Genomic DNA, 15,161 nt, shown 5'->3' on the forward strand with positions numbered 1-15,161 from the left:
CTATGGAATTTTAACCGTGATTAAGTGATAGAAACACTTCCAAACATTGCTGAATTAACTATATATTGATACAACCTTTTAAAAGGACACTTTGTATAATTTTTATCTGGAAATAGTGTATTAAACACAACATATATCCTTAAATAAATGATGGTAAATCCCCCACCTGTTTTAATAAAAAGTAAAAGCAATCCCCAGAAGCCAAAAATAACGAGAATGGGTTACATTTTACTGGTTCTTTGTGTGTTGAGTAATTTTTTTGTATTCTGGATATTGCGAATATTGTATTGTGGAACACTGGACTCTTCTAAAGTGTGTCAATTTTTGCTGTTTTAGTAAGCAGTTAACTTGGGCGAACACATACCACAAACCTGTCTGGGGCAGAAACTCAAATCTCAGTTCAGTGATTTTATCTTTTTTTTTTTTTTTTTTTTTGAGATGGAATCTCGCTCTGTCACCCAGGCTGGAGTACAAGGCACGGTCTCGGCTCACTGTAGCCTCTGTCTCCTGGGTTCAAGTGATTCTCCACCCTCAACCTCTATATAGGGATCTTTATGCAAGTATTTAAGTCTCCACACAAGTGACTACAGTCACATGCCACCACGGCCAGCTAATTTTTGCATTTTTAGTAGAGACGGGGTTTCACTATGTTGGCCAGGCTGGTCTCGAACTCCTGACCTCATGATCCACCCGCCTCAGCCTCCCAAAGTGCTGGAATTACAGGCATGAGCCATTGCGCACGGCCTCAGTTATTTTATCTTTATCTGGAGACTGTCTTATATATTCATTGGGTTTCCCTCTCTCTGAATTTGTCCTTTCTAGGGTTCTCCCCTCACTTTTTAGCAACTGTGGCTGTCCCAAATATGTCCTAAGTTTCTCAAGGCCAGAACAATTTTCTGTTTTTCTTTTTTTTTCTTTTTGAGACGGAGTCTCGCTAGGTCACCCAGGCTGGAGTGCAGTGGCGCGATCTCGGCTCACTGCAAGCTCCGCCTCCCAGGTTCACACCATTCTCCTGCCTCAGCCTCCTGAGTAACTGGGACTACAGGCACCGGCCACCACACCTGGCTTTTTTTCTTTTTTTTTTTAGTGGAGACGGGGTTTCACCGTGTTAACCAGGATGGTCTCGATTTCCTGACCTCATGATCTACCCACCTCGGCCTCCCAAAGTGCTAGGATTATAGGCGTGAGCCACCACACCTGGCCTCTTTTTTCTTTTTTTTTTTAATTGAGACAGAGTCTTGCTCTTTCGCCCAGGCTGGAGTGCAGTGGTGCAGTCTCAGCTCACTGCAACCTCCATTTCCCGGGTTCAAGTGCTTCTCCTGCCTCAGCCTCCTGAGTAGCTAGGATTACAGGTGTGTGCCATGATACTCAGCTAATTTTTGTATTTTTAGTAGAGACAGGGTTTTGCCACTTTGGCCAGGCTGGTCTCGAATTCCTGACCTCAAGTGATCTGCCCGCCTTGCCCTCCCAAAGTGCTGGGATTACAGGCGTGAGGCACCACACCCAGCCTAGAATGATTTTCTTCAGCAATTTTAGTTCCACTGCACAGTGCTGATTTCAGCCTGCCCTCAAGCTAAAAGCCATAAAAATGAGTAACTTGCCCCATGCCACTTTTTTCTCAAAGCCTTAATGCCTCTCAAGATCTATCTGCCTTTAGATCTTTTTTTTTTTTTTTTTACATTTTGTCCAGCATTTATAAATGTTCTCTGTGGGCAGACTGGGTCTGATAGGAGCGTCATCAGCCATACTAGAACAGAATTTATTAATTTCTTGATAATGGAATAAACTAAGCAACAGAGAGCTGTGGCATTCCGTTTAAATTTGTACTTTATTGGCCGGGCACGGTGGCTCGTGCCTGTAATCCCAGCACTTTGGAAGGCCGAGGCAGGTGGATCATGAGGTCAGGAGATCGAGACCATCCTGGCTAACACAGCAAAACCCCATCTCTACTAAAAATACAAAACATTAGCCGGGCATGGTGGCAGGCACCTGTAGTCCCAGTTACTCGGGAGGCTGAGGCAGGAGAATGGCGTGAACCCGGGAGGCAGAGCTTGCAGTGAGCCGAGATCGCGCCACTGTACTCTAGCCTGGGCGACAGAGCAAGACTCCGTCTCAAAAAAAAAAAAAAGAAAAAAAAATTGTTCTTATTATTTAGTAAATTTGATTGTTCAATTGTGGTATTAATACCTTGCTTTCTTTAAAACACAGCTGATTGGCCGAGGTCGATATGGAGCAGTATATAAAGGCTCCTTGGATGAGCGTCCAGTTGCTGTAAAAGTGTTTTCATTTGCAAACCGCCAGAATTTTATCAATGAAAAGAACATTTACAGAGTGCCTTTGATGGAACATGACAACATTGCCCGCTTTATAGTTGGAGATGAGAGAGTCACTGCAGATGGACGCATGGAATATTTGCTTGTGATGGAGTATTATCCCAATGTAAGTTCTTCATAAAAAATAAACTGATGTCACGTGCGGTGGATCACTTGAGGCCCGGAGTTCAGGACCAGCCTCGCCAACATGGCAAAACTCCGTCTCTACTAAAAATACAAAAATTAGTCGGGGATGTGATGGTGCACATCTGTAATTCCAGCTACTTGGGAGGCTGAGGCATGAGAATTGCTTGAACCCGGGAGGTGGAGGTTGCAGTGAGCCAAGGTTGTACCACTGCACTCCAGCCTGGGCGACAGAGCAAGACGCCATCCCAAAAAATAAAAAAAAATAAACTGACATTTATATTAGTTGTTAATCAGACTTCAGCGAGGACCACTGTATTACAGATAGAGCATTGCTGACTCACAAACTGGATTATTCATGTCTGCAGTGAAATAAGGATCTCACGCCAGAATGTGAATCAACTAATTATACTGTTTGTTTTGCTGTCTCCTCTTTCTTTCTGTTTTTCTCTTTTTTATTTAATTTCTTGACAACAAGTTTTTCCATGAAAGAAGCAGTACTTTGATTAACATTCATTCTGATGCAAACTTCTTTTCTCATCAGCAACTGGTAATAGTTTGTAGATAAGCACTTTGAGTAGCACCAGTACATACATGAATATATTTACAAAAGCCTTTTATTTTCTACTTATTAACCATAACAATATAATTTATATTCGTACTGGTGAGTGATACACTTTTCTATCTTAATTTGATCAAATAATTGTTTCAAAGGAAATAATCATTCATAATTTTTAATATTGGAGCCATAAAAATTAATAATGTTTAAATTCCCTTTACCTTCCCTTCCTCTCCTCTCTACACACAGAAATGTCATCCTAACTCTTTCAAGATTCTGAAATGTAGTAGTTCATTAGATCTTCATGGAATCCTAACCTATTTGCAAATTCTTTATAAGGATGCTAACTTACCTCTTCATGTTAAAGTAAGTTAATTCTACCTTTTTTTTTTTTTTTTTTTTTTTTTGCATTTTTTCCTCTATATAGGGATCTTTATGCAAGTATTTAAGTCTCCACACAAGTGACTGGGTAAGCTCTTGCCGTCTTGCTCATTCTGTTACTAGAGGACTGGCTTATCTTCACACAGAATTACCACGAGGAGGTAAGAGAGTCAGTAGATGAAATTGACACTCATATGGGTTCAGAATTCACAACAGGACATTTTAATTATATCTTCAAAGTATAAAAGTATAATTTATATTATCAGAGATTTATTATTAGCTAGTTGTTTGAAAGATTCGGCATGTAATGCATTTGGGATGTAACAGAAAGAGCTTTCCCACGCAGCTGCCAAGATGGCAGAGGGCCAGTCCTGGTGCTTGATAGCTGAGTCCAACTGCTGGGCTACCTGGAGGCTGTCATGACCCAGCAGAGAAAGTAGCGGTCATGTGCTGAGAGGACATCACCATTTCTGGCAGTTTCTACAGAAACAAGTTAAAGTACCTAGCCTTCCTCTGCAAGCAGACAAACACCAACCTTTCCCAAGGACCCTACCATTTATGGGTCCCCAGCCATATCTTTTGGCAGACCACCTGCAGTAGGCTGCCCCACAACACCAAGCAAGGCTAGACTTCCCTGGATCACTTCAAGGAGTTTGATGGAATCCCACTGCCATATGACAAGAAAAAGCAGATGGCAGTTTCTGCCACCCTCAGGGTCATATGTCCGAAGCCTCGAAGGAAGTTTGCCCTACCTGGGGCACTGGGCTTACAAGGTTGACTGGAAATACCAGACAATGACAGCCACCATGGAGGAGAAGAGAAAGGTCTATTACCAGAAGAAAAACAGCTCATGAGGCTATGGGAAAAGGCTGAAAAGAACATTGACAAATACACAAAGGTCCTCAAGGCCCACAGACTCCTAGTCTGAGTCCAGTAAAGACTGTTTATTCCTCATGCTTGTCCTGGCCTGCCCTTCTTCCATTGTTGCCATGGGGATGTAGGAGACCCAGGGGCAGCAGTCCAGGTGCCATAGGCAGCCTGGGACTTACAAAGCTGGAGATAAGAAATGAATCTTAGTCACTGTCTTTCTATTAGGTTACTTTAAACAACTCTAAGAGTTGTGCAGACCACACCTGTGGTCCCAGCTTCTCAGGAGGCTGAGGTGGAAGGATCGCTGGAGCCCAGGAATTCTAGATTGCAATGAGCTATGATCATGCCACTGCACTTCAGCCTGGTGACAGAGTGAGACACTGTCTCAAAATAAAAGAAAAATGAATTCCTGTTCATACTCTGAACATTCTTCCTCCAACATATACATGCGAGCATACTTAGAAAATGTTCTTTTCAAAAGAAACTATCCACAGAGTAAACAACCTACAAATGAGAGAAAAATTTGCAAACTGCACATCCAACAAAGGTCTAATATCCAGAATGTATAAGGAACTTAAACAATTGAACAAGCAAAAAACAGCCACATTGAAAAGTGGGCAAATGACATGAATAGACACTTGCCAGAAGACAACATATAAGTGGCCAACAAATGTATGAAAAAATGCTCCGTATCACTAATCATCAGAGAAATGCAAATCAAAACCACAATGATATACTGTCTTACACCAGTTAGAATGGCTGTTAATGAAAAGTCAAAAAACAACAGATGCTTTTGAGACTGTGGAGAAAGGGGAACACTTATATGTTATTGGTGGGAGTATAAATTAGTTCAGCCACTGTGGAAAGTAGTTTGGAGATTTCTCAAATAACTTTAAACAGAACTACCATTTGACCCATCAATCCTATTACTGGGTATATATCCAAAAGGAAACAAATAATTCTACCAGAAAGACACAGGTCTTCTGTTTTTTACAGCACTATCCACAATAGCAAAGATATGGAATCAACCTAGTTGCCCATCAGCAGTGGACTGGATATACAAAATGTGTTACATGGCCGGGCGCGGTGGATTACGCCTGTAATCCCAGCACTTTGGGAGGCTGAGGTGGGCGGATCACCTGAGGTCAGGAGTTCAAGACCAGCCTAAGCCAACATGGAGAAACCCCATCTCTACTAAAAATACAGAATTAGCTGGGCGTGGTGGTGCATGCCTGTAATCTCAGCTACTCGGGAGGCTGAGGCAGGAGAATCTCTTGAACCCAGGAGGCGGAGGTTGCGGTGAGCTGAGATTGTGCCATTGTACTCCAGCCTGGGCAACAAGAGCGAAATTCCATCTCAAAAAGAAAAAGAAAATGTGTTACACATACACCATCAAATACTACACAGCCATAAAAAAGAATGAAATCATGTCCTTTGCAGCAACATGGATGGAGCCGGAGTAGGTTATGCTAAGCAGGAACAGAAAACCAAATACCACATTTTCTCACTTTATAAGTGGGACGTAAACATCAGGTACTCATGGACATGAAGATGACAGCAGTAGAAACTAGGGACTACTAGAGTGGGGAGAGAGGGAGAAGGGCAAGGGCTAAAAAACTAACTGTTGGGTACTATGCTCATTACCTGAGTAACAGGATCATTTGTACCTCAAACTTCAGCATCATACTATAAATCCAGATAACAAACTTGCACATGTACCCCTGAGTTTAAAATACAAGAGGCCAGGTACCACATGGCTCACACCTGAAATCCCAACACTTTGGGAGGCTGAGACGGGCAGAGAGCCCAAGAGTTCAAGACCAATGTGGTGAAACCCTGTCTCTACAAAAAGTATAAAAAATTTAGCCAGGCATAGTAGTGCGCACCTCAGGAGGGTAAGGTGAGAAGATTGTTTGAGCCTGGGAGGCGGAAGTTACAGTGAGCCAATATCTTGCCACTGCACTCCAGCCTGGGCAACAGAGCAAGATGATGTCTGAAAAATAAATAAGGATAGGCACAGTGGCTCACGCCTGTAATCCCAACACTTTGGGAAGCCAAGGCGGGTGGATCACCTGAGGTCAGGAGTTGGAGAACAGTCTGGCCAACATGGTGAAACCCCATCTCTACTAAAAATACAAAAAAAATTGGCTGGGCATGGTGGCAGGTGCCTGTAATCCCAGCTGCTCAGGAGGCTGAGGCAGGAGAATCAACAAGAGCGAAACTCCATCTCAAAAAAGAAAAATAAGTAAATAAATAAAAGAAAAAAATGTTCTTTTGATTCTAGGGCATTTTCAGACTTTTTAAAGCCCATTTATGGACCTTAGGTTAAGAATCTCTTAGCTAGGCTATATTTTCCTTGTATTTATTTTAAGTGAACTACAGTGCATCATTAATTGTTTTTAATTTTTAATTTTTGTGCGTACATAGTAGTGTATATTATTAGGTACATGAGTTTTGTTGTTGTTGTTTGTTTTTTTGAGACAAGTCTCGCTCTGTTCCCCAGGCTAGAGTGCAATGGCACAATCTCAGCTCACTGCATCCTCTGCCTCCCTGGTTCAAGCAATTATCCTGCCTCATCCTCCCAAGTATTACAGGCATGCGCCCAGCTAATTTTTGTAATTTTAGTAGAGATGGGGTTTCACCATGTTGGCCAAGATGATCTCGATCTCCTGACCTCAGGTGATCCGCCTACCTCCGCCTCCCAAAGTGCTGGGATTACCGACATGAGCCACTGTGCCTGGCTGGCTTTCGTTTCAAAGTCACCTCATTGTCCATCATGCCAGTCAGCAGGGAAAAGTAAGGGAAGGTAAAAGGAATTGTCCCTTTCTGTCTCCAGAAGTCCCACTCCTATGCTTCTTTGTTTCCCAGAACCTAGTCCACACTTAGTTCCAAAAGAGGCTGGGAATATAGTTGTTGTTGTTGTTTCCTGCTTGCATTGCTGCCTCAAATAATATTGGGTTTTGTTACTAGGTAGGAAGAGAAGAATACATTGTGGGGTTTAGTCTTTGCTCGTGTTTCAGAGCTATGTAGTTATATTCCTTGTTATAACTGTGGTCTTCCTCACCTTTCATGCATATTTTTGCTAGTTGTTCAGAGCATCTTTTTTTTTTGAGATGGAGTTTAGCTCTTGCTGCTCAGGCTGAAGTGCAATGGTACTATCTCAGCTCACTGCAACCTTAGCCTCCCAGGTTCAAGCAATTCTCCTGCCTCAGCCTCCCGAGTAACTGGGATTACAGGCATGCGCCACCACGCCCAGCTAATTTTGTATTTTTAGTAGAGATGGGGTTTCTCCATGTTGGTCAGGCTGATCTTGAACTCCCGATCTCAGGTGATCTGCCCGCCTTAGCCTCCCAAAGTGCTGGGATTACAGGTGTGAGCCACCGCGCCCAGCCTGGAGCATCTCTTTAATACATTTGCTTTCTCAGTTTGTTTCAATATACACCTCACCTCATAGACACCCCTAAGTTAACTTTGCTATAATTCTGTCTTTGTGCTTTCTTCTACCCTCATCCCTTGCTGCATTTTCTTGTATTATAGCCTTGACATTATTTTTTTAATCTCTCTGACATCTTTAGTGAAGAGAACTTTAATATATCAGTTTCTTAGATCTTTGTTCCATTGTATATTAGCGTGGATCATCTTTTCTAGCTGATACTTCATGTATAAATAATTTATCCTGAATAATTTATCAGTTCATTTATCTTGACATCTTGCTTCTCCTAAATACAGAATTGTCCAAAGTATTGCCTGTGTCAGCAACTTGATGCACTTACTGTAGTGCTTTAGCACATTAACCACTGGACTGTGTCCACTTAGCTCTTAAATATTATACTGCCTTTAAAATGTTGGCTTAGCACAGAACTTAAAATACCATCCTAATCTCCCTTTTCAAGGCTTGCATAATTTAGCAAGGTTTCAAGTCAAATGTAGGCTGAAAAGAATGATTGCCATCAGATATAAGTTTTATTTAAACAGAACAGTTACTCTGAAACATTAGCTAATGTTACCACTAAATAAGGGTAATAGTCACCTTTTTAAAAACTGAGTACATAGATGCTGCTATTGCATGTAAATATAGTAGCTATTTGAATTTATGGGATTTTTTGATTATTTTTTTTTTTTTGAGACAGAGTCTCATTCTGTTGTCCAAGCTGTAGTGTAATGGCATAATCTCAGCTCACTGCAACTTCCGCCTCCTGGGTTCAAGTGATTCTCCTGCCTCAGCCTCCCAAGTAGCTGGGATTACAGACGCCCACCATCATGCTGGGCTAATTTTTTGTATTTTTAGTAGAGACAAGGTTTCACCATGTTGGCCAGGGTGGTCTCAAACTCCTGACCCTAGGTGATCCATCTGCCTCAGCCTCCAAAAGAGCTGGGATTACAGGCGTGAGCCACGGTGCCTGCCCAGAACTTATGTTTTTTACCTGATTATTTAAAAGATATTCCCTGGCCAGGCGCCGAGGCTCACGCCTGTAATCCCAGCACTTTGGGAGGCCGAGGTGGGTGGATCATGAGGTCAAGAAATCGAGACCATTCTGGCCAACGTGGTCAAACCCCGCCTCTACTAAAAATACCAAAAAATTAACTGGGCATGGTGGCACGTGCCTGTAGTTCCAGCTACTCGGGAGGCTGAGGCAGGAGAATCGCTTGAATCCGGAAGGCAGAGGTTGCAGTGAGCTGAGATTGCTGCCACTGCACTCCAGCCTGGGTGATGGAGCGAGACTCCATCTCATAAATAAATTAATAAATTAATTAATTAATTAATTAATTAAATTCCCAAGTACAGATGTTTCTTGACTTACAATGGGATTACATCCCAATGAACTGATTATAAATTGGCTGGGCATGGTAGTTCATCTCTGTAATCCCAAGCACTTTAGGAGGCCGAGGCAGGAGAATCAAACTCCTGAGCTCAGAAGTTTGAGACTAGCCTTGGCAACATAGTGAGACCCCGTCTCTACAAAAATAAAAAAATTAGCTGGCTGTGGTGGCATGCACCTGTAGTCCCAGCTATTTAGGAGGCTGAGGTAGGAGGATTGCCTGAGCCCAGGAGGTCAAGGCTGCAGTGAGCCAAGATCTTGCCACTGTACTCCAGCCTGAGCAACAGAGTGAAACCCTGTTTTAAAAAAAGAAAGAAAGAAAAAAAAAGATGAGTTAGAAATATTGTAAATTGAAAATGAATTTAATACGTTTAACCTACTGAACATCATAACTTAGCTTAAACTATCTTAAATATACTCAGAACACTTAATTAGCCTACAGTTGGCCAAATCATCCAGTACAAAGTCTACTTTATAATAGATTGAATATCTTATGTGATTTATTGAATACTGTTCTGAAAGTGAAAAAAAGGAATGAAGTATGGTTTCTACTGATTGTTTACTGCTTTCACACCGATGTAAAGTTGAGAAATCATAAATTAAACCATCTGTAAGTGAAAGATCATCTATATGCCTATACTATACTATTTTTACTTGAAGTGCTCTTTCACTGAATTCTGTCCTTCCCAGCATCTTCAGATATAACTTTGTTAATTAGGGTAGAAATTTGGTAGTAAGGAATTACACTGTTATTACTTATTCAGCTGTTTGTTGCTTCAGAATAAGGAAGAATTGAATCTATTTATTTATTTGTAATAAGATCTCCCTATGAATTTTTTCCATATTATAATAGCAACGCATGCTTATTACCAATGAAATAGCAGACCAAAAAATAGATACAGACAACTCAGACTTCACCAGAAAATTACTGTTAAGTAGTTTGTATATAGTCTTTCATGTCATTGGGAGGGCAGGTGGATAGCATTGGCAATATGTATGTATAAATATCCATAGATTGACTATTTTTGTTTGGGTTTTAAAAATATATATAACTAATATCTTGTTGTGCTTTCCTTTGAGATATTTGCCTACTGCAGTATTCTGCCCAGGGCAGAATTTTTGTATGTTCCACCCTCCTTCCACACCCAAATAAAGAAAATTAAAATGAGTACAGAGGGGAGTTTGAAAGGGAAAACTTGTCTCAAAAGGGCAGTCTATAGTTCTACCCATTAATTTGGTATTATTATATGAATATATTCCAGTGTTTCCATGAGTTTTCCTATATAAATATTAGTTCAAGATTGTACGACATATACTTATGTTGTGGCTTTATCCAGAGTAAGAAATGCAGCTCTTGCAGGAACTGAGTAGGAGCCAAGGTAATACAAGCTTTGGAAGACTGGAGAATAGGAAGTGAGTAAGGGAGGAAATGAGAAAGAAATCAACTCTGAGGTGAAGAAACTTGGTAATTCCTATTTTTTCTTCAAATTGTACTGTTGCTTATTTTTTTTATATCAAGGATTATTATTATTTATAGTTGCATTATTGGTGAAATTGCATTTGAATGCTCATTAATGAGAGTAATACATCTCAATACTGAGTCTATTTGTGCCAAAATACAAATCCTCAGTAAATGTATTGACTTTGTTCTTATTGCTCTGTTTTTCTCTATACCTAGGCAGATATTTTAAATTTCAGAAATTGTGCTATAGAATTTTTTTCAGTTCCAGAGCTATGGTTTTATTTAATATAAGGTTTATATAAGATTTCCTTACATAAAAGAAAAATATAATGTAATTATATTTGGTGAGAGGCTTAGGTTAGATTCATTCTTTCAGTTAGCAAGCATTTACTGTGGGTATACTCTGTGCCAAACCTTTTTAAGTCAGGTAAAAGATGTTCTCTTTCCGCCTTCATGGAATCTGTAGTCCTATGATAAGGATAAAAAAGCAATAGAAGGAGCATAACACTACTTTGCTTCTATAAAATCAGAAAAACAAGTTTTCATATCTTGGTGAGAGATACCACTTCCTTCACTTGTTTCTCCAAACCATTGTAAAACTATTTCTGGTTAGATTTGAAAAAAGCTGAGGTGGGCTTAGAGATATGGCTAAACCTCAGGGCAGAATTGGAATGTGCTGTCACAGATTTGATCTGTTAAGCCATAGGAGAGCAGTTGAAGATTTACATTAAAATTTTGGAGCTCCATTAGTTTTTCACTGATACTTATTTTAGACAAGCAGACTTCTTCTTTTTTTTTTTTTTTTTTGGTGTTTATACCAAATATTCCTTTCTATATTGCCTCCTTTTACAGCCCTATACCATAAATGAAGAAAAAAAAAAAAACAAGTGCGTGTTAGAATCTGAAGCGGCAGCATGTTTGTTAGTTTAAATGTGTAATTAACTATACATGCAACAGGAGTTATATTATAAAATATATTAGAAAATAGTGATGAATGTGAGTTGAAATTTTGATTTGTCTTTTTTTTGTTATTAGAAAATTAATGGACAGTAAAATAACACTACTTCTATATTTATGTATGTTCATTTCATGTTCAGTAGTCCCTTTTACTCATTGATAAATATTTGAAATTATCCAAACAGATCATTATAAACCTGCAATTTCCCATCGAGATTTAAACAGCAGAAATGTCCTAGTGAAAAATGATGGAACCTGTGTTATTAGTGACTTTGGATTGTCCATGAGACTGACTGGAAATAGACTGGTGCGCCCAGGGGAGGAAGATAACGCAGCCATAAGCGAGGTGAGTGCATACAAAAGGTATCACACTGATGTGCTTTGAAATGATAATGAATTTAATTCAAACATCTACTGGCTGGGCGTGGTGGCTAACGCCTGTAATCCCAGCACTTGGTAGGCCCAAGTGGGTGGATCACCTGAGGTCAGGAGTTCGAGACCAGCCTGGCCAACATGGTGAAACCCTGTCTCTACTAAAAATACAAAAATTAACCAGATGCAGTGGCACGCACCTGTAATCCCAGCTACTCGGGAGGCTGAGGCAAGAGGATTGCTTGAACCTAGGAGGCGGAGGTTGCAGTGAGCCGAGATTGTGCCACTGCACTCCATCCTGGGTGACAGAGTGAGACTCAGGACAATTATCCTCATATACTGCCAGTTATAGAATACTAGGAATTACAAAATTAGGAAATATTAAATACATCTCATAAAGGCCTTTGTAAAGTTCATTAGTTTATTTTGGAACTCACTGCCATTCCAAGTCATTTTTACAAGCGTTAGGAACAAATTTGTAGGAACTGATTTTTGAGGCAAGGGTAAAGTTACCAAATTTAAGATAACTAACAGTCCACCTTCTGTAATCACCATTACAATGTGGAACATATCCTTCCCAACTTTGTTCTCTGCATTCATATATACTTGTCTGTACACAACATACATGTATTTTTGTGATTTTATTTATTTATTTATTTTAAGATGGAGTTTCACTTTTGTTGCCCAGGCTGGAATGCAGTGGTGCCATCTCAGCCCACCGCAACCTCTGCCTCCCAGGTTGAAGCAATTCTCCTGCCTCAGCCTCCTGAGTAGCTGGGATTATAGGCATGTACCACCATGCCCGGCTAATTTTTGTATTTTAGTGGCTATGGGGTTTCTCCATGTTAGTCAGGGTAGTCTTGAACTCCTGACCTCAGGTGATCCACCCTCCTCGGCCTCCCAAAGTGCTGCAATTATGGGTGTGAGCCACCACACCCAGCTGTATTTTTTTTTTTTTTTTTGAGACAGAGTCTCTCTCTGTCTCTCAGGCTAGAGTGCAGTGGCGCGATCATGGCTCACTGCAAGCTCCGCCTCCCGGGTTCACACCATTCTCCTGCCTCAGCCTCCCCAGTAGCTGGGACTACAGGTGCCCGCCACCACGCCTGGCTAATTTTTTATATTTTTTTTAGCAGAGACGGGGTTTCACCATGTTAGCCAGGATGGTCTCTATCTCCTGACCTCGTGATCCGCCCGCCTTGGCCTCCCAAAGTGCTAAGATTACAGGCATGAGCCACCGCACCCGGCCACCCAGCTGTATTTTTGTGAATTTTAAAAAATATTAAGTTAAAAAAATATATATTAAATTGTATACATATTGTTTTGCAATTTTTTCACTGTGTCTTACAGATTATTTATGTTGATATGCATAGGAAAGTCTAGCTCATTCTTTTTGATTGATTAATAGTATTCACTAAAATGGGTTTACCACAGTTTAATTATTCAGGAAGGGCATTTTATAGGTAAAAAATAAGTTATAGAAAGGTTTAATGACATGGTTAGGGTCAAATAACATTGACATGACTAAGATGTACATACAACTTCTGGTCTAATGTCTGTTCTTCAGAATATGCTACATTCTCTCTCTAAAAAATATCACTCTAATTTATCAGGTTGGCACTATCAGATACATGGCACCAGAAGTGCTAGAAGGAGCTGTGAACTTGAGGGACTGTGAATCAGCTTTGAAACAAGTAGACATGTATGCTCTTGGATTAATCTATTGGGAGATATTTATGAGATGTACAGACCTCTTCCCAGGTAAAAACTACTGTCAAAAGTTGGTATGTTTTGAAGTGAAGCAGTTATATCTTCTTTCTCTACCAATAGTACATAACTCAACTTTTATGAAAGAATCTTTTTACTTTCATTTAAACCTTTAGTTCATTGCCATCTAGTGTTTAGAAACATTATTAGCAGAAGGATGCAAATTAGGAATTTCTTTTTTTAGCATACTCTAGGTTTTCTTCTGAGTGCAATTTAATTAATTGCCAATAATAGCTTATCTAACTGTGTTTTGTTTGGTCTCTGATTGCTTTAGCAGTCAACATTTTCCTTATGCACCATCTGAGTGTTTGAGACAAGCTATACTTAGGATGTTTACTGAGTTGACCCCATAAGGAATTAGAAGCAATGAACTGTTTGTAAACACTTTTTCCTTTTCTTTACTTTCATGCTCCCTTTCTCCCTCCTTCCTTCTTTCCTTCTTTCTTCCTTCTTTCCTCTTCTCCTCTCACCTTATCTCCTTCTCTTCCTCCTCTTTCCTCTTCTTCTTTCCTTTCAATGAAAGAATATTCATTGACCAGGTGCGGCGGCTCATGCCTGTAATCCCAGCACTTTGTGAGGCCAAGGCTTACGGATCACCTGAGGTCAGGAGTTCGAGACCAACCTGAACAATATGATGAAACCCCATCTCTACTAAAAATACAAAAATTAGCCAGGCGTGCTGGCATGCACCTGTAATCCTAGCTATTCGAGAGGCTGACATAGGAGAATCACTTGAACCTGGGAGGCAGAGGTTGCAGTGAGCCAAGATCTCGCCATTGTACTCCAGCCTGGGCAACAAGAACAAAACTGTCTTAAAAAAAAAAAAAGACCGGGCACGGTGGCTCACACCTGTAATCCTAGCACTTTGGGAGGCTGAGGCGGGCAGATCATGAGGTCAGGAGTTCGAGAACAGCCTGGCCAATATGGTGAGACCCCGTCTCTACTAATAATACAAAAATTAGCCAGGTGCGGTGGTGAGCACCTGTAGTCCCAACTACTTGGGAGGCTGGGGCAGAAGAATTGCTTGAACCCAGTAGGCGGAGGTTGCAATGAGCCAAGATCACACCATGGCGCTCCAGCCTGGGTAACAGAGCAAGACTCTGTCTCAAAAAAAGAGAAAGAATACTCATTCAAGTGAATGTTTGAGACTTACTTGAAATAGCCAAATGAATTTAATAGTTTTGCTCCCCTTCTTAGGGATTACATCATTATAGTATCATCTAAAAACTTTATAAATCTGGCATTGCATTCGTCTAGGTGCTATACAGATGATTTGATCTGTGTGGCCACTACCTTTTAGGAATAACACCTTTGAAAGCATAGAAAAAGGAACTAGCATTGGACAAATTTATAAAATGGAGCTATTTAATTTATAAAGATTAATAGTGGAGTTGAATTGTTTGGCTTTAAAGACCGCACTACACATTAGTTTATATATATCAAGTATGTGTGTGTGTATATATATATACACACGCACACATATATATGTATCAAGTGTGTGTGTGTGTGTATATATATAT

General features: G+C 40.4%; 1 protein-coding gene across 2 annotated transcripts in view; it reads left to right on the forward strand.

Annotated features, from left to right (window-relative positions):
• The window catches only part of BMPR2 (bone morphogenetic protein receptor type 2), a 203,329-nt gene that overhangs the window by 154,094 nt on the left and 34,074 nt on the right, over positions 1-15,161 (forward strand). For both annotated transcript variants that reach the window (XM_030916065.1, XM_030916066.1), the window contains exons 6-9: positions 2,209-2,439; positions 3,443-3,557; positions 11,691-11,851; positions 13,488-13,635. In XM_030916065.1, the coding sequence (XP_030771925.1) occupies positions 2,209-2,439; positions 3,443-3,557; positions 11,691-11,851; positions 13,488-13,635 (655 nt within the window). The remainder of the gene's footprint in view (positions 1-2,208; positions 2,440-3,442; positions 3,558-11,690; positions 11,852-13,487; positions 13,636-15,161) is intronic.

Source organism: Rhinopithecus roxellana, chromosome 14 (genome assembly GCF_007565055.1).
Source record: "Rhinopithecus roxellana isolate Shanxi Qingling chromosome 14, ASM756505v1, whole genome shotgun sequence".
Lineage (NCBI taxonomy): Eukaryota > Metazoa > Chordata > Mammalia > Primates > Cercopithecidae > Rhinopithecus > Rhinopithecus roxellana.